At 33.0% G+C, this 20262-nt stretch overlaps 1 protein-coding gene and 1 long non-coding RNA gene across 4 annotated transcripts in view; one reads left to right on the forward strand and one right to left on the reverse strand.

Annotated features, from left to right (window-relative positions):
• Positions 1–19304, reverse strand: part of LOC130441883 (uncharacterized) — a 35516-nt gene extending 16212 nt beyond the window's left edge. For 2 of the 3 annotated variants that reach the window (XM_056775708.1, XM_056775710.1), the window contains exons 1-9: positions 18687–19304; positions 18166–18341; positions 10212–10272; positions 10034–10152; positions 3808–9977; positions 2721–3001; positions 2164–2505; positions 1478–2106; positions 911–1150 (exon numbers count right to left, since the gene is read on the reverse strand). In XM_056775708.1, coding sequence (XP_056631686.1) covers positions 911–1150; positions 1478–2106; positions 2164–2505; positions 2721–3001; positions 3808–9977; positions 10034–10152; positions 10212–10272; positions 18166–18329 — 8006 coding nt within the window. In that variant the 5' untranslated portion in view covers positions 18330–18341; positions 18687–19304. Of the gene's footprint in view, positions 1–910; positions 1151–1477; positions 2107–2163; positions 2506–2720; positions 3002–3807; positions 9978–10033; positions 10153–10211; positions 10273–18165; positions 18342–18422 lie in introns of all 3 variants that reach the window. The other variant, XM_056775709.1, reaches the window with a different exon arrangement.
• On the forward strand, positions 12758–18503 carry LOC130441885 (uncharacterized). Its single transcript, XR_008909652.1, has 2 exons — positions 12758–13055; positions 17288–18503. It is a non-coding gene; the product is annotated as an uncharacterized LOC130441885 (long non-coding RNA).
• Positions 19305–20262: the final 958 nt, after the last annotated feature.

The following is a 20262-nucleotide window of genomic DNA, read 5'->3' on the forward strand; positions in this document are numbered from 1 at the left end:
GTTTTACATATTTGACAGTATAAGTAGTCAAGCGTTTTTATGTAAAGTATTTGTGTTGTCTGTCGTAATTGAAAACTTCTATTTGGATAGAAATGGAATTAACTGACGATATATTAACACGATCAAGGCGATTGTGGGGGGCGAGCCGCCTGTGACTGAAAGAAAAAAAACACCCCTAAAATCATGTAGTGTTGGAAAAATTTTATATAATTTGTGGTGACCTGTCAAAGTGAAAATCAATATACATACATTGAAATGTGACTGCCTCTATTGTTTGTATCAGAGGGTGCAGCGTGACAGATATCAGGTTGGTAGCACTGTACTAGAGAACGATTTTTGATTTAACCAGAGTTTCAATTAATCAAAGTACTTATTAATAGGCTGTGCTTATTTGTTTTTGTTAAATCATTGTTATTTACGAGTAGAATTAGTTCTATAGTGTTTGTAAAAAACGTAATAAAATAAGTTGACGTTTTTCTTTTTTGGGAAGGCATTGCAATTTTAGTTTTATGATTAAACCATGTTTACTAGACGGTTAAAAGTGGAATGAAACATGAAACAGACCATTTATTTATGAATGAATTATAAACACCCTAACACTGTGTTTTAATAGTGACAAGTTCGTAATTTAAATTTTTTTTTTTGGGAGGAATTTGAACTGCTTTTTTTACTGGAAAATACACTCTAATTCATTTCTTGGGGGTTGACAAGATAATATCGCACCGCGGGTGGCACAACACCTTGGTACGTCACTGAACACTATCATTGTATTTCGACTTTTTGATTTTACAAAATTTTCCTACATGGTAATTTTTATTTTTTTGTGTTCTCGATTGTAGGAACATAAATAATATTGCCGATCATAAATCTGTACAGAATACAGAATGATATCTAATGGCGAAATACATACTTCAAATCGGAGCTAAATATGGAGCGTATAGGTATTTTTTCTATTTCATCCGGAAGATAAATTTGTTCTGATCCTGGTAGAGATGGAGGAGGTTCTGCAAGAGTATTTTCTTTCGGAGGTTCCTCAGCCAATACAAACTTCGGTTTTATAATATATTCTTGATTACTTGGAGAACCTTCTTCAGGATTTAAAGCTGTCTGTGTAGTTTGACTGATATTATGCCGATGTTTCATATGACCCCTAAAATGTGTCAAATTAGCAAATAAATATTTACCTTGATAGTTTAAATAGGAATACATTTTAAATATCTGATAAAGTAATGTTTTTTTAGAAAGGTGTCAACCTATAAATTATAATGGAATATTATAATAAATACAAGTATGAAAATGTCCCAGCAGACATTAATGTTAATAATGTGAAAAAAATACGATTGTATGATTTCAGAATATTTAATAGAAATTATTTCTCCACAAACTGAATACTTTCTTCACTAATTTTGTGATTTTTTCTGATGCCAATAAGGCTGAACTTTTTCTGAGTCATATTAATAATTATAAAACGTCTTACCTTGCTTGACTAGACGAAGGAAATTTGTTTCCACATAAAGAACAATTGAATCTCAATACTCCATGACACTGAATATGTTCGCCGAGAGGATGAGGATTTTTGAAATGTTTTTTGCAATGTACACACATAAAAGGCTTTTGGCGGTTATCAGATTTACATCGGACAGACTTAGATATGTGTCTCTTGAAATCGATTACATTAGTACAAGAAAAATCACAGAAAGCACATCTAAATAACTGGTATCCAAGCAATCCGCATTTCTTTTTGGACTTTCCGTTATCACTTTCGTCTTCTGAGCTGTATCCAATGCTTTGAGAGGTGAGTGATTCTCCAAGATCTAACGGGTCTATATCACAGTCCGCCGAATCATTCCGATTATTATCCTCGTTCAAATTGATATGCTCTAATGGAACCATATTTGATGATGACAATAAACTTCCATCTATGTTTGGGTTTTTAGTTATATTTTCTGGAATATTAGTGCCACTAGAAACATTTGCAATTTGAGTTTCAATTGGGTGCAATAAAGTTATATTTGGATTTTCCTCTATTGTTGCTGGTATGGATGGTGGAATATATTCTTCGATTTCTAAAGGATCCAGTGGTAAATCTGGATTGGATGATTCCGCCTGTTATAATGAGTAATATTAATAAATTATACCAGACAACAGAAATGGTATACTTACCGCAGATTGATTGATAGGTGACATCGCTAAAGATTTTTTTGAACTGATATTAACTAAAGAAGGCGGTGGCAGTGATGATGAGTTAGTTCCTGTAGATGTACTTGTTACAAGAAACAGATTATTTGCTGAAGTAGTGACAGTTGATGAAGAATTAGTTATAATTACTGTTTTCGTAGATGTTGTAACTACTTGCATTGTATTGGTAAAATGTGTACTAGTATTTGAAGCTTCAAGAAAATGTTCTACTGGTTTAATTATTTTGTCACCATCAGGAATATAATGTATTGTAGCTATTTTTCGCATTCTTCTAAATGCTTCGGTACTATATCCTAATGGTATAGTCTACAAAGTAAAACATTTTTTTTATTTTTTCAATACAACAAAAAGAACCAGTTTATTCAAATAAGTTTATTAAACCAGTAAGTCCATAATAGATCATTTTCTACACATGAAAAAGCTCTTTGGACAGTATCTAAATCAATCTAAACAGGAAAGAAGATTCACTCTTCTATTTCAATTCCAATAAATTTTTGGGGCATATTTAACAATTAACTTACCGGTTTTGGCGTAACTAAACGCACTAAAATTTCTGGATTTAAATTTTGATGAACTTGAGATAAATGGTGATACATGGTATGGAGCTCATTTGAATTTGTTTTGCAATAACCACATTGGTATACTGATACATCGTGAGTTACTGACCAATGTTGAACAATCTTTGAAGGTTTCACTCTACTACTGCAGAGTTCATGACCACAAGTGATGAAAGTGTTATGATGATGAGCACTCATTACATGTTCACGAAATTCATTCTCAAATAGGAATTGTAGGTTGCAATCTAAAAAAATTATAAATATGTATATTTAAATCTAATTAATCAAGTGCAAATACATTTTTATACTTTTTGAATATGTTTTAACATATGTTCAGCTAATAAACCATTGATATAAGAAATTATTTCTAATAGCATTTATTTCTTAAGAATTGCTTCTCGGAAATCGGTAATGGATATAAGCCATTCTTAGAAAAGTTTTCAATATATCTTGACCTAAACAGAAAAATATTTGCAAATTGTTTAAAATCCACATAAATGTAAGCTGATACACTTTACTAACTGAACACAACTGCCATTACACCAACATTGGCGATTACAATGTTTGGTCTTTCGAGCCGTATATGGTTCCATAGAAAGTTCAAAAAACCAGACAGAATAAGAGTGTGTTCAGTAAGAGCACCACTAGTGGTTTCAGAAATTTACAAACTGAGGAAATAATGTAGAAGAACTACCAACATATGAATTTATATGTTGAAAATCACCCTAAGCAACTGAAAATGAAGTATATAAAGATATAAAGCAATTTCACGAGGACAAATTGAAATACTATCTCAAAATATTGGAAATTTACTGTTTATGTCACAAACATAGTTTGAAGGTCTAGGAAAACATTTGTCAAACATTTTAAGTCCATACATTAAATCAGTAGAGAAAAACAAAGACATATTTGAAGCAAAATATGAAATTTAACCAAGACTTAAAGAAACAAATCGTTCGAAAATAACATTTTAACTGCCGTTAGAAAATCAAAAGAACAAAACATTTTTTTAAATAACTATAAGGGAGACGTAATGTCTCAATCTACTTACTTGTCTGGCATACATAAGGACTGCATAAAGTTTTTGGATCAATTTTAACATCAGCTATAGCAAATTTCTTTTGGATTTTTGGTGTAGCAACAGTTATCACTGAATAATTTTGAGAGGGATGCACTCGTTCCTGATGTAATAATACGTAGTCTTTTAAACAGGCTCTGTATAAACAATGTGAACATGCATATTTGCAGTTAGCATGTCTTATATCGATGTGTACAGCTACATGTTCCCATGGCGTTTTCAAGTCGCAGTAGACGCAGGGCACCATTGAATCTTTTTCCAAATTATGGGATTTCAAATGAATTTCTAAAGAATATCTGAAATATGTCATGAACAGACAATAATAATGTGGGCATTTGTACAGTATATCTACCTCTTCAATGAATTTTTTAATAGCTTTTTCGGATTTTTTTGATTTTGCCAATTCCGCAGGAGTTAATTTGGCTTCTTTAACTACAATTTGCATATTGGGTTTCATTATTGGTGTAAGAGGTGGCGGCTGAGGTTCAGGATCAGCAAGTGACATAACACCCGATATTTTAAATGGGAAAGGATTGTCTTCTTCTTCTTCTCTATCAGTTAGGTCAACAGTGGTGCTGTCTGAAGATTCAATTTCTGTCTTATTGACATTGTTGTCAATTTCATTTTCAATGTTAACTACAGATAGAGCATCTCCGCTTAGTTTTCTTAATCGTATCATTCGAATTAGAGGTTTAGAATGCCCAATGAAATCAGCGTGTTGTTTAATTGTATGATTAAATATATTTTCTAAAAGATTCGTATCAGGTCCAGAAGTTATTTGTACACCACAAATTTCACACAAAGAACTTCTCAAAGTATTTGACGAGTGATTGTTCTGGCAATGTTTTCGAAAGTGTTCTTTATGTTCGGTGGAGTAGACACAAGGCGGAACTAAGCAGCAGAACGTTACTGAGTCTTTAGATTTAATTAATTTGATCAATCCACAAATTTCTAATGTTTCAATTGAATCATCGACTGGCATGATATTAGTTAATTCGTTAACGTGCGTTAGCGGAGGAGGCCCTTCATTGTCCTCCTCATTATTCGACTCAATATTAAAATTATCATCCGCGCTCAATTTACCTTTCAACTTTTCAATCACGTCTACAATACTCTTATCATTCTTTTGAGATACATCGAATTTAGGTGTAGACACGTGAGTATCCCTCTCAAGGATGGGTTTCTTTATTTGCGACGAAGCTGCTTTAATTGTAGTAGGATTTTTCTCTAAAATTGGCATAGAAACTGGTGAATCAACTCTTATTGTTTGATGCACCGCATCTATAAAATCATCGTTGGGTTCTTGTTTGATTATGACTTCATTTTGGTTGAGTCGATGACAAAGTGCATCTATGAAATTCAAAGACGTTCTGGAACCCACCGATTTGTTAAGTTCTTCCATTTTTAGAAGACGTTCCTGTTCTATTTTTTTGTTTTCTTCTTGTATATCAGTTTTACATGTAAAAACATTCATATCTATTTCCTTTTTAACTGGTTGTAGTTTAGGCGGTTCATCTAATTTAGAAATTTCAGCACTTTCTTGTTTTGTTTCCTCATTTGTTTCACATTCATCTATATTTTTAGATAACTCGGTATTTTCTTTTTGGTTAACATCGTTTATTTTTTCTTTTCTCACATTATCACTTAATTCCATGAGTTCCTTTAATTTCTCTTGTGCCTTTTCCTTAGCTGCTCTCTTACATCTGAAGGGTAATATTTTTTCTGGATCTATATCGTCTATGCTGCGTCTAATATTAGTTACTTTCGTCGAATCTAATTCTTTATTTACAATATCAGCTTGAGTGTTACTTGTTACTTGCTGTTTTTTCTTCGATTTTGGACCAGGTGTTATTCTTGGTTTTTTCTCTTGATGAGGTGATTGTACTTCTTCATTTACATCGTCCAAGAGTTCTGTTTGTAAATGACTGTCACTTGTATTTGATACACTTCGCTTTGTACTCGTCTTCGCGGTATTCTTTGTCGTTTCCATTTCGTTGAATAATTTAACGATAGCTTCATCAAAACTAGAAGTCATATTAACTTTGTGAATTGGGGGTTTCTTTAAATGATAAATATTTATATGTTCTTCAATATTACGTTTGTTCATTTGCACATAGTTGCATTCGCCGCATAGATATCCAAATATAATGACAGAGCTATAAGATTTGCGCACTATAGGATTCTCTGAGCCTTTGTGATTGTTCGACATATGTACATTAAGGGTCTTTGAACTGCAAAACGAGAGGTAACAATTTGGACAATGATGTCTATATTCTCCAGTATGAGTTGTAATGTGGTCATAGAAAAATGTTGGCATAACACTTGTGCTAAATGTACAAAATCGACAAATATACGATATTTTGGCACTAGTTTTCACAATTTGATATCTCTCATATTTTTCCATGTTCATTTTAGCGTCAGCTAATGCTTCCATTGCGATAGAAGGAGTAAATCTAGAGCACATTACTTCTGAATCAGGATGTACGATTTTATAATGACTGGCGATATATTTTCCTTGAAAGTCGCACAATCTACATTTGTATGATTTTTGATTTATAAAATCTACATAGTGATCTTTTTCTGGAGCTATAAAAGTTTCTTTTGCGGCAGGTTCTTCGAATTCAGAGTATTTTTGTTGAGATTCTTCCGCACTTTGTTTCTTTTTCTTCTTCTTTATAATACCTGATGCCCAACTACTTCTCGGACGTTTTCGCTTTTGCATTTTTATTTTTTGATTATCAAAAGATTGTGATAGGGATTCATGTTCCGAGTCGTTGTATGTGCTGCTCTCAACATCTGAATGATCTTTAACTGATGTTTCTGTTGCGAATGAACCTTCTTCGTCACTTTCTGGAGAGGTCATACTCCTAGTTAATCTCCTATTAGACGACGATTCCTCTATTGCAGCATCTGGTATTTTATGTATGACAACTCTTACAGTTTTCATTGTTTTAACGTCGTTAGTTATTGGTGATTTGTTCTTCGGTTTGCGTCCAGCTTTTTTACGGGTTTTTACAACTTCTTCCGATTCAGTATCAATATTTCCTGTATCTAAAACAGAAGGATCTGTTTTTAATATATGACACATACGTTTTCCAGATGCAGTCAGAACTCCATCCCGGATAAACATTTCCTGGATATCTTCGTGTAATTTATCTAATTCAGACCTACATTTCTTCTTAGGTTTATCTGCAAGAGTAGCAGTTCTCTTCCTAGATTTTATTCTTTCTCCCACTGTTACCAATACCTCATTATCTTGATCAACGTCCAATTCTTCAGAGTTTTCTGTCTGTTTTAAATTGTTTTGAATTTCTTTTTCATCATTTGTAGTTTCTGAAAGATTTTGTTTAGTAGTCGAAGCTGACCTCCGTCTATTTCTGAGTTTACGTTTGGGAATAGTACTGATTTCTTCGGTTTCGACAGTATTAGTTTTATCTTCAACTGCATCGTTCTCTTCAGTCACTTCCAATTTGGAATCATCTTTTTCTTCAATTTCGTCACATTTATCATCATCTTCCTCTTCTTTTAATTTATCTTCTTCTTTGTCGTCTTCTTTTTTAGACATCTTCTTCTGTTCGTCCTCTTCTGAACTATCATCTTTGTCCGTGTTTATAATTCTACTTATACTAGACATTGTCTCTTTGCTAAATGTATCTGAAAAGGTTGTAATAAGAGAATACAAAGCTGTTTTCTTTTCTTTCTTATCTTTACTACCAAGGAGGTTAGCGAAAAATTGTGCTAATATTCTTTGTTCGGCAGGAAAATTAGAGAGTTCTTCGCCTTTGGACGAAGTTTGTATGTCAGTATTATCTGATTTAGGTTTCTGATCTGCCTCTGCTTTTGTCTGAGTCGATGATTTATTAGGTTCTTCATTTGAAAGTACTACAACTTCGGCATCTTTCTTCAATTCACTAATTTTTGCATCAACATCAGCGGCTTCGGTTGGTTCGGACAACAGCGTTGTTGTTGTGATGGCAGTGTTTTTATCTTCAATATTATCACAATCCGAATCGGTTTTTTCGTTTTCTATTGATTTAGAATTATTTTCATTAAGTGAATCATCTTTGCATTGGTCTATATTATGGGAGCTGTCGCATTCGGAGATTATTGTACCCTGTTCAGGCGCATCTTTTTCATCATCTTTTTTAATTTCTTCTTTTTGTTCTTTATCTTCTTTCTTCTTTTTAGGTATGCGGAAACATTGAACTCCATAACCTTTTCCAGTTTTATGCTCTTCTTTCGTTGTATATAGACTGTCTAGTGGCGATGAAAAACTGTCGTTTTCTTTTATTTTTGATGTCGGAGATCTAGATCGTGACTGATCTTCATTCGTTCTAGAATACAATCGATCGAACTTTGATTTATACTGGTTTTCTCTGATATTTGATCGTTGAGAATCTCTATTCAGTCTTGGGTCTTTATTATCTTTTTCAGTAGATTCTTTATTTTCTCTTTCTCTTGTAGGTTTTTCGTTTACATTAAGTTTATCTCTATTGAGCCTAGGGTCTCGCAATTCTCTGTTTTCCCGTGTATCTCTAGCCAGTCTTGGATCTCTGCTATTTTCACGTATTTCTCGGTGTTCTTTGTACGTCGTAGGACCTCTGAATCTTTGTTCATATCCTCTACGTTCCCAAGGTCTAGAATCTTCTAACCTCCATCTTAAATCATCTTTGGGTAAATACATCTCTCTTTTAACAATTCCGTACGGTTTATGCTCAGGAAAATTGGGAACTTCCGGCGATAAATGAGGCGGCATTGCATTGTACTGAATGAGAGAATGATTTGAGGGTTGAAAATCTAGTTTAGGGGCAGAATCGTAACGATTAGCATTGTAATTATTAAACGATGGGTTGAATCTGGGATTTGCTGTAGGAGGTGTAACATTTAGAGATAATAGCGAAGGTGGTGGTTCAAAACGGGGTCGTCGTTGATTATTAAAATTGAAATCCTCCCTAACATAATCAGATTCGAAGTTGTCCATTGGAGACATGGGTACACAATTACTCGGACCGGGTGCAAAATTATCTCTTGGGGACATTAGTATAGGGGGATTGCTAACAAAATTGTCCCTAGGAGAAAGTAATGGTGGGATCGGAACAACATCAGTACGAGGCGTCGACAGAAGTGGTACTCTCACATTTTTATTCGGCATCAAATACGGCATGGGGGGTTTCAAATTTAATTGATGAGGAAATTCTGGTTCTAGTTGAGAGCATTTCACTAAACTAGCCGGAGGAGGCGGAGGCTGTACTACGTTGCTAATAGCTGGCTTTAAAGGTGGAGAATGGATCATGTTTTGCTCAATACTATCTTCTACAATTTTGTCTACATCGGGTTCAATAATTGGTTTTCGAGGTTTACGATTATATTTATCAGCTAACCGTTTATAAACTGGTTCACTTGATTGTTTATGAACTGTATATTCTGCCTCCTTGCTGTTAACTGAAACATTTGATCTATTGTCCGGAGCGTTAGTGTGTATGGGCTGATTTCTTGCTATCCGAGGATCTGCCTGTAAATCTCTTGTCATATGCCCTATACTTCTATCTCCGACATCTTTAACAACAGATTCATCTCTTTCACTATGCTTTTTATAGTTATTTTCAGACATAGCCTTTTCTAAAACTGATGATATTTTTTCTTGAGGTTTGTTTTTCGAAAAATTCAAATCTTCCTTCTTCTTGTCTTCTTTTGAGCTCCTCCTTTCTTTTGATTGATCATTATATTTTTCTGATTTTTTTTCTTTTAAAGGGGAACTTTTTCGGTCATGTTTTTTCTTTTTCTCTCCTTTATTTTGTTCGGTGGAACTAGAACTTCTTGAAGGAACTAATTCAGTCTTATGGACACTAGTTTCACAATCTTGGTTTGTTTCTGTGGAATTCATAGATTTAATTTTTTCAAATATCAATTCCGTAGTTATTTTGTTTCTTAGATCGTTTAATTCTTTAAGAGTAGCTGTTTCATTAATTTTCTCTTGGACGTCTACCTCCAAGCATTTTAAATCTTCTAAACTTATAGGAGGCTTTGAGAAATCGTGTAACTTATCTGGACTAGTAACAGTTTCATGTAACTTTGATTTAGTTATGCTCTCCGCCGCACTGCTATATACATCAATTTTATGAATCCGAGTATCACCTTTTACCCTACAAATTATAAATTATTATAGTTATATCAAGATCAATTTCTTGGGTATGCTCACCTTTCTGTTGGAATTGGGATTGGTTTGATATCAAAATAATCCTTACAATCTTCTGCTAAGGGACTTGAAGGATTTGATGGAACCTTCTCCTCCGATTTACAACGAAACGGTTTATGGTTCTGTAAAATTTATTTCAATAAAAAAAAAAAAAAAATAAACAGAAGACACGACTACTTACTACTTTCAAGTATAATTTAGATATTACGTCTTCGCACTTGTTTAGTGTGTCGATTTTAAGTCTGGAAAGAGTAGATTATTATTATTGTTATTTACTTTTTGATATAATGCTGAAACTTTGATTAACATTTTGAATGAATAATCTACAACGGAATACAGTTACATGAGCGAGAAGTACTACATCAAGAACAGAAAGTTTTCTATTAACAAGCTCTTTGTGTTTAAGGCACGATATTTTGCAGTGCTAGTTTCGTTATTGTTCATAGTTCCAAAAATATGCTCATTTCTTGGGTCGTTCTTCGAGAATAGAATACAATAATGGAAGATATTAGAAAGAGAGCCAAAGCAAAGCCATACATCAAAATTGATATTGTGAAATGTATGTAGATAGTATATATACGTATTAGGATAAGGGAGCATGCTAACATACCGATTAAAGGAAGAGAAGCAGTACGAAAAATAAGGTAGTAATAATTTATACTTCATATGACATGGTAGTGAATAAACAAGGCTTCTTCCAAAAAATTATTAATTGACATAGAATCAATTTCCCAGCATTTTTAACTATTCAAAAAAATAGTTTTCGTTTTTATATGCAAAATATACGTATACGTATGCTTTCACTTTCTTGGGTTTGTGTTTGTCGTCCAAGTTGAATTTTTAGGTTATGAAACAGGAAAAAATAACTAGAATCTGGATCATGGTCACCCAATTCAATGAACAGAATTCTGTAACTATTTCAAAAAAACAGTGACTATACCTTCCCAAGTAACCAGAGTCGGATTATCACTAGAGAAAACTAAGCACGTATCTAGAGGGTCGCGCAATATTTGTTACCGAATGTATTGAATGTTACCAAGTAACGGATTAGCGTCCACTAATCCCCTCAAAAGTTGATCGATGTTAACCGAATAAGATAGTTAGCTATGTGCTAGTTTTTCTCGCCTCGCTCAACTTATCGGTTTTTGGCCCAAGTCAATGGATTTGAAATGAGACGAAGTTTGAATGCAAAGTGAATTGCGACACTGTGTGTTGTCATGATGAAGAAGAAAGCTGTTGGTGCATGTTTCAGGTCATTTCTTCTTCAACAAACGTACAGTAGCCCTTGTAAAATTTACAATTTACAAAAGTATACAATTATCCCACTTGAACGAACTAACAGCGTACTTTGCCCTTATAATCAAATAAATCGCATGACTTGGGCTTATTAGCCTTTTTAGGGCATGATGAGTAACTAATTTTGCAATGAGACCTTCGGAATATAGCCATGGACAGATTTTGACATTTTGTCAGATTCCTTGGAATTTTTTTTTTCGACTTGAAACTATCAAAATTCATGTTTGACAAGGCGGAATGGGTTCAAACTTTTCATCGCTTGTCTCAACACGTCAGGGTATGAATCGTGAAAATTCAATGACCATATTTTTTACCATACCTCGTATATGTATAAGAGAAATATGGAAAAAATTCATAATAAAAAATACGTAATTGGAATTCTGATAATTCATTATCAACGATTTCTGTCCCAAAATTCCAAAACAGATAGTCACAATTTTTATAGGCATCGTGCTTCAATTACATTAAAATTATATATAGTGCTACGCCTCTGAAATTAAGTAGGTGTAGACTAAAAACATCGTCTATCGATCGGTGACGTGTCAGCGATAAAATACGTAGTTTCATCTAAATTTGGCAACAGGGGCTGTTTATCGAAATTTTTCATGTTATTGCAGCAAGAAATCCATTTAAAATCTAACGATACTAATAGTTTTTAGTTCTAACCGTCAGTTAATTAATTAGAGGGATTATTTTTACAAAAATTATTATATTTTCGTAACCGTTCGATTATTGCCAAAAGTATACTATCTAATAATTTTACTATAATGCTTATAATAGAATATTCTATATTTTCAATACCACTAGTAGATAATCGAATTCCAATGATTACTGTTTGTTGATTATTTGAAGTTTAGTTGTGGAATGAAGCCCCAATCGATTGCCTGTAATTTGGTAATTAGAAATAATGGTATTGAAAACATGTGAATAAAACATCCAAGATTTTTTCCCATTTAAAAATATAGGTGAAAATGTATTAAGAGTATCTTAAATAACTGCAGTGGATAAATTACTATATATGAAGATTACGTTGGTTTTAAAAATATTTTAGTTTTCATGAACGTCGTCTGCTATTTTTTAGTACGAATCCCCGAGACTGGGCGTAAACTCGATTTTGCGAACGACTTTTTGGCAATTAGAAAACAAATATTCCTCCACAACTTACAAAAATAAATAATTTTAAAAGGTAGCAATAGAAAATGAAATAATTGTGGAAAATGTTGCCTTCTACGAAGGGAAAAACGGGGACGACGATTATTTCAAGCTTTCGACTTTATGATACATTATTGAAATAGTTTATGGTAATTTCCTATCTATTTTTAAAATAACGTTATCTTGATATTAAATTGCAAAACATTACGTTTTTCTATTTATTTGGCACACGGGATACTATTGTTATTTATTCTTGAAATCCAAATAAAAAACCAGGTATTTCTCTCTAGTTTGAGTCGAGAAATGATGTAGGTAACTGAGTTTTGTTTATCTTACTGTTCCTTCTAATGTTAAATTTCAATTTTATAAGGTTATCACAAGTAGAAAGTTGCCTATCAAATGTGATGTATACTAACAACTTGTAGCAACAAGTGTGAGGTTTATGGCTAAGGTTAAGCAGATAGTAGTTGAATACATATACTATACTATATATACATATTTTGGAATCCACAAGAGCAAAACCTACAATGGCGCTTTTAAGGATTTAGCTACAAAGAACTTATTCGAATTCTAAATCGTAAGTTGTAATATTTTGCCTACTTGATGTATACAAAATGGTCGAATATTTATAAGTGTTGGGGATTACACTAAATATTGATGGTCTGCAACATAGTGCTCAACTACTTCCACAATTTTTTGTTGTTGGTAAATTTGACAAACTTTTTTTATGTCATTGGTAAAAATAACGCCCAGCAGTACATTGCATCACTTTTTCGGTTTGGTGAATTAGTATACACTGACGTGCTATAATATCCTTTTAGTGTTTTTAAATTTTTGCAGGGCGTGTAAGGTTAATTCCTTTTTTACCACCATTACCATATAACATTTTATTTTCGTGCATGCTATGTATGAAAATTTGAAAGCCCATCTTCTAGTCGATATCTCAGAATCTGATTTTATGGCAGGATCATCAATATTTTCATCTATTTCTAGTTTCAATCAATTCTTTACTATAACACGGGTAATTGAACTTGACTAAAAAAACTTTAACTCTTTAACATCGAGAGAGTTCCTCATATAATAATCTCATCCCTCGAAGTACACGTAATGTAAAGCTAGTATCCATTCGAAGGCGCTGCAGTTCAGATCTCAAAAATTATATTCGATTGCAGCATGTGACACCCACCAGACTAATGCGAGTAAAGTTGGAAATATTACATTCTCAGGTGATGTCAATAAAAGTGCTGGTTCAGCCCCACTATTACTGTTTATGTCAATAGTCCAAGCCGTCTAAATGACCTCCAAGCACGTTATGTGATTCGCACCATTCCTTTCCGTTCTAGCTCCATGCATTACTCCTAGAAGGCCCCTTTTCTCAAATCACAGCGGTAAATTATTTTACCTTGCATTTCTCGACAATTCTTCTAACGCCATTAGGTGAAACTCCGTACGGATCCCATCTAGTTGATCGTCGGTGTTGAAGATTTTTTGCGGTTTTTATTTAACCTGGAGAACCGATTCACCAGCCAAATGGCGATACAGCCGCATGCACTATGCGAAGAGCTGTTTGTTTTCGGGCGTTTTTCTATTATATTTTCTGCAGATAAATATTTCCTACATCGGGGCTACACCTAATTAATTCCTTCCTCCACATGAATAATATCCTCATCCAATGCACAAAGAATCCAACGAACCTCTCTTTACTGAGGTACTTTAGTCTACTCTTTACATAACTAATTTATATTCATACAGCCAAATAATTATATATTGAGAATGTCGATCCGTCTCCACATGACTTTTTTTTATAAACTAAGGTTACCTTGAATGTTGGACCGAAGAAGATGCACAATGAGTTTGAGTTATATTAAGCAACTTCGGTTTCTCAAGTTGGTCACACAACGATTTTAACCTTATGCTTACGCCGATTGAGAAGAGTCCCTAGAGATATTCATTCTGGTTTTCTCCCGTTAATCCGACGAAGAACTAATATGAGTTTCTTTATATCTTTCTTGAATAGTAATAGCAATAGCGTAGCGTGGACTCCTACATACAGGGAGTAAAAGGCTTTAGGGACGTCTTCTCTTCCCAGTACCTGTTCTGAGAAACGATGTAGAGGTGCTACGCTACTTAGAAATGGTTTCTTTATATGTATTTAATAGTATTATATTGTTAATGGGTCTAATTTTGTTATTATTCTTTGAAATTTCAGCATGTTGGTAGAATCAAGGACTTTATCTATTTCAGATAGAATTGGTTTTGGAAAGAAAATGACTACTCAGGGAGAAAGTGAAGCAATTGACCTCCTGCGTATATAGCTGCTGTTTCATCCATCTTGTTATATGCCGTATTCTTTTTGTCCCAATTCTGCTATTCTTGTCAAGATATCCTTTAATTTAATTGCAGAAATTTTTGTCAAATATTTGGATTAGAAATGATCTGCAGTAGTTGTTCAGCTTTTTTAACAATCGGTATCCTCTTATATGTTCAGTTGCTCCATCATTTCATGGGCCTCTTTTATACTATCGACTGTAATGTATATCAGAAAACTACAACTGAACGATTTTGTGTTTTTGATATTTGGTAATAGCTCAGCATCTATTATTGACAGCATTGTAGGTAAGCAAGTGTAGTCATTTAGTATGTGAAACACTCTTGGAAAGTGCCACGATTGTATGGTGCGAGAGAACAGTTGAGATCGTTACTGAGCATCTTCTGTAGGTCGCTTATCGTGGAGACAACGTGCAATGCAAAATGTCTCGATCACAAGAATACGTAAATTAAGGTCAGATATTTGATTCCCACAAAATCTCACAATTGGATGTTTACCTGTTTAATTACTTGCCTGCAATTATACGAAGAAATCTATTTACTTTTGGTTTAACAAACATATAAATGTCGAGTTAGATCAGATAATTGATTTCAGCACTTTTGCAAAACAAACTTTTTCGTCTTCGGTAATGTTTAGCTTGTCAATTCGTGATTTATTGCTGTTTAGTTTTACTTTTGGGCAATTGACAGCCACAAAAAAGAGTTACTTTTGGTTAGTGACAGCTATAATGCAATGACAACAGCCAAAATTAATCATATGCCATTATGTCGTTAACTCGTTGAACCAGGTCATCTGAAACGACGAGTTTACGTCCTTGGTCCCCTTCATGATGCACATCATTACGGCAATTTTTAAACTTTCGACAACATTCATGCACAACACCATTACTCATGAAGTTTTCCCCATACACACGATTCATTCTCCAATGGATTTCTGCAGCACTATCGCCTTCAGCCTGTAGAAAACAAATCAAACTTGGCGGGAGCATCAATAACTGCGGATATGTTTACGTGGCTGTAGCACAACGCTGAATGTCAACAATAGCGGAGTGTATAGTGCGAGAGCTTCGTAGTAGCCTTCAGCGCATGCCCGCTTTGTTCTGTCCGCGTAGCGTCTGCACGGAGTGATCGGAGGTTGAAAGAAAAACGGCCCTTGTATATATAGTCCTAATGTTCATGGGGTTTTGATAAAAACATTTCTGGGAAACAAAGATTATCTCTGATGCCAATGATTTCTATCAAACAATCGGCATCAATGTTTCACTTTACTGCCGATTTCGAAAATAATATATCAAAAACACGTTAATTTCATTGCAACGATTATGCAGAAATACCTGATAAATTTTCTTTCATGCCCTACAGACATTTTTAAAATAAAAAAATATTGTTCCAAATAAATCTAGTATCGCAGCTATTTTTTAAAAAACATCGTTTGAGTCGTTTTTATTGGTCGCCTTCATGAGACGAGCGGTCGTTTTATGCCTGCTTATATACTAAGGCTTATAGTGATGGGAGAAGTACAGGAAAAAAGAAGAAAAGGCCGATCGTCTATGAGATGATCAGATCAAATCAAACAAGTCACAAACTAACCTCTTCACGTATCGTTAAACCAGGCTGAACTGAGAAATATGGACGGACAATAAAAAAGGGAATAGAAACATAGATATTAATATAATCCAATATATTGGAAAATCAACAAATATTTACATCAATGCTTCCATAACATATTATAGAAATCGCTAGGAGAGTTGCATTTGCAACGGATTTATGCCAAAATTCCAGGTCCCATTGTGGTCCTAAACAAGCGGTAATTGGAAATAAATGGGCGGTATGCATCAAAGAATATATGTATGGATTTTTTTGAGTGAAAATAGTGGGTCTAATTCAATTTAAGCATTGGGTGAAGTATTACAATGAAAATTCATCGTTATCCATCCATTGGTTCAGGGGATCTCATTTTTATTGAAGAATTCGAGTTAAAAATATTATTCTCAAACAAGTAACGACACGTTCATTAATTTCTGCATACTTTGTTCATCTTTTTGTTCAATGTTTGGTAAATTTTTGTAATCCGCCCATTTGCCTATTGGTCTCATTGAAGATTCTTAGACATTCTTCACAAGAAGAATGTAGAGAGCTCGGGTCTTTTGCTTTTAATTCCTCTATAGTTGTAGAAGTGCCGAAACGACAGAATTTTTGGGCCTTATTAGGTAAAAATTACTTAAATGAATAAAAATGTGATTTCCTCATACAAAATTTTTGTTCTCAACTTTCAGCGCTGTTTCAAATCATATTTTTGACATTATTTATTTACATGCAAATTTTTTTCCTTCATTTCTGAAGACGTGAATTCGAATCCTGTCGTTAATATGAAAAATTTTTGTTAATATGTACTGATTGCTCTTGGTAAAAAATGCGCTATAGTTTCTCGCGCCGTAAATAGATTTCCATAAATTCGAGATAATTTGAAAATGTTTTTAGGTTATGTAACCCGAAATTACATATCCAAGGACATCCGTCACAAATTGGTGTCCACTTCGAACGTTCAAAGCTCTTGCAACGTCATTAATGTGAAGGCATTGACTGTTGTCAATTGGATGGATTTGTTTAATGACTATCTATTGAAAATACTGTGACAAAACGTAGGTTAAATAAGTAAGAAGCCTCTTGTGACATCGGGAAGACAATAATTTCGCATTTTTTTGGGAGTAGTCCAATCCCTTTTTAAACCTGTATAATACATGCATTCACACATAGCAATGACGGTCGTATAGACAGAGTTATTTCAAACTATTTTTAGTGTCGTAGCATCGTTCATACTTTCCCAAAAGTTTGCAAAATGCCCAATTTTTATGACCTTGAAAATATAGCAAGTAACGATCACGAGTTGGTGGCAGCACTGTTGTTTTATCTATTCAGTGGAATCACGAGTCAGTCACCGCACTGCTATGTGTAAATCGACCTTGTGAAAAATTGTTGAACAGTTTTTATTTGATTAAGGGCTATTTGTATACATCAATACTATATATTCACAAACTCCACTAACAAGTTAATTTTATCTATAACCTTTAACTTCTGCAGTGTTCAATGATTACATAATCCTTTTTCTCATTAAAAAACTATTTAAATAATGTTCCGTTGTCTAACTAGTATTGTATTATTATTATTATTATACAGTTAAAACTTCCCTTTTTTGATCCAATTACTTCAATTAATTATGTATGTAAATGTAGCACTTGATATAACAATTAGAATTTATATAAACTATGGATACTTTTTCAATTAAATCAAATAATTATATTTATATAGCATGATTTTCAAAGAATCTACTAAAAACGAAATTTAAGAAATAAACTCACTTTTTTTTCTTATCCGTTATCATAGCATGCAGAGATTCCATTTTACTAAGTTGCTGTTCTCTATTTTTTTTGTTTGGATCCTTGAGCTGACTTATCATATTATTTAGAAATGGTAAGTATTCCTGAAGAGCTTCAAGCTTTTTATTGTATTCTTCTTCGGACATGTTGAAAAATTTCTAAAAACAGTATATATTTATCCTGCTGTAGTACAATCTAAGATATTACTGATAATTTATACGTCCAAAAAATGTTCAAACCTAAAAACTGGACTAATGAAACGGGAAAAATCAAGTATCCTACTTCATAACTATTAATTCTAATAAAATTATTGCAGCTTTTCTCGTTATTTATCTGCTTTCCTATTTTTTATCCTCCTTATAATATAAAAGGAAATTATATGACATATTCCCAGATAGTTTACAGGTAGCCATGTTCTAGAGCTGCACACCCAGGGAGTCGACGACTATAGCAGATTGGTCTAACCGCCTTCTGTTTTTAATGAAAGTTCCATATATACTTACCTTATAGAATCACACTGTATAAATTGTAATTTCACTGTTCATTAATTAGGGCTCACTAATAGGTAATTCTGTAACATGATTTTATTAGGTCTATACACTTTTAACAGTATTATTTTATTGAACTTTACACTAACTTGGCATTTTCGACATCTTTGCATTCACATTCTATAACACAACGGCCGTGTGCGCAACGAAAAAGTCATATCCGACGTTTGGCGGTTAATGCCGAACGTTTGCCCACTTCTACCGATTCAATTTTATTTTCTACTATGCTCGTTCACGATTTACCCATACAGTACTCTTCATACTCTTCACTTGTAGTATCGACAAGTCGTTTAGACGGTTAGTCGAGTAAAGAATAAGTAAGTATTTAGCAGATGACGTAACAAATAGAAAAAATCGGATATGCATAGTGTTTGTGAGAATTAGAAACATTATGAGTGCAACGTAATTTCAATATAGAAAAACAAAATATGACAATATTAAATCGTTATTACAAATAGTCTAATTGAGGTCATCGACATTTTGTTGACCTGCAAGTATGAGATATTTCAGGGACAACACAGCTAGTTTTGTAGGTATACAATACAATCATTATTTTTAGAGAAATATACCGAATCAACTATTATCAATAAGATTGCTACAGTTTTTACTACAGACAACGCCCATTTTTTAATAGACATACAACACGTTCTACTTATTGATCGTAATTATCTTATCTATATTTGATAAAACTAAAATATAACAAGTAAAAACGTACCTTAAACTGGATTGCAATTCTTGAAACTTGTTCATTTAATTTTGTCTAGCAATGAAGGAACTAAAATTTGTTTATATTAGTATTTTGTTTGGTTTCCATGGATAACAAGAAAATCTCAGTTTTCATCACCGAGAGATAGGTACCTATCTTGGTATTTCATTGTTTATTTAAAACTACAGAAAAAGGTAAGTTATTTGACAGGTTTTCATATTTACATAAATTCGAGTTGGAAAACATAATCAGAGGAGTTCGTCTAAAATATTTTTCTTAAAATATAGATTAGAATGTTATTTTTTGTGAAAAAAATTATTTTTGAGATCATGTTTATATAATTAGTACATTCTACATATTTATAATGAAATTTAAATATCTATTTCCAGCTTTTTATTGATCATAATAAAATTTAATTTGCAGAACCCTCATAAAAAGTAATTATATGCACAACCATGTACCTACTAGTAAAGTAATAAATTTTATTTCAAATATGAACAAGTGATTTTTACTTTCAATAAAAACATAATTAAGAAGTAGAAATAGTTATAAACAAAACTAAATATAGAGTTTTATTACATAATTTGTGATTAGTGTATTAGATGTTGACAAAAAATATCATCTAGGTACATTATTGTAGCAACTTAATTAGTAACTTATGTGCATACCTTATTCAATAATATTCATATCAAAAACTATTATATCAAGAAAAATTAGTAAAAATTTACTGTGTTAGTTATAGAGTTATCTGTTTACATTGTTAGTTAAATGCAATATTAATTACTTTTATTACTATTATTATTATTATTCCTTTCCACTTAGCGC

The sequence above is a fragment of the Diorhabda sublineata genome, chromosome 3 (assembly GCF_026230105.1).
Source record: "Diorhabda sublineata isolate icDioSubl1.1 chromosome 3, icDioSubl1.1, whole genome shotgun sequence".
In the NCBI taxonomy this organism is placed as follows: Eukaryota; Metazoa; Arthropoda; class Insecta; order Coleoptera; family Chrysomelidae; genus Diorhabda; species Diorhabda sublineata.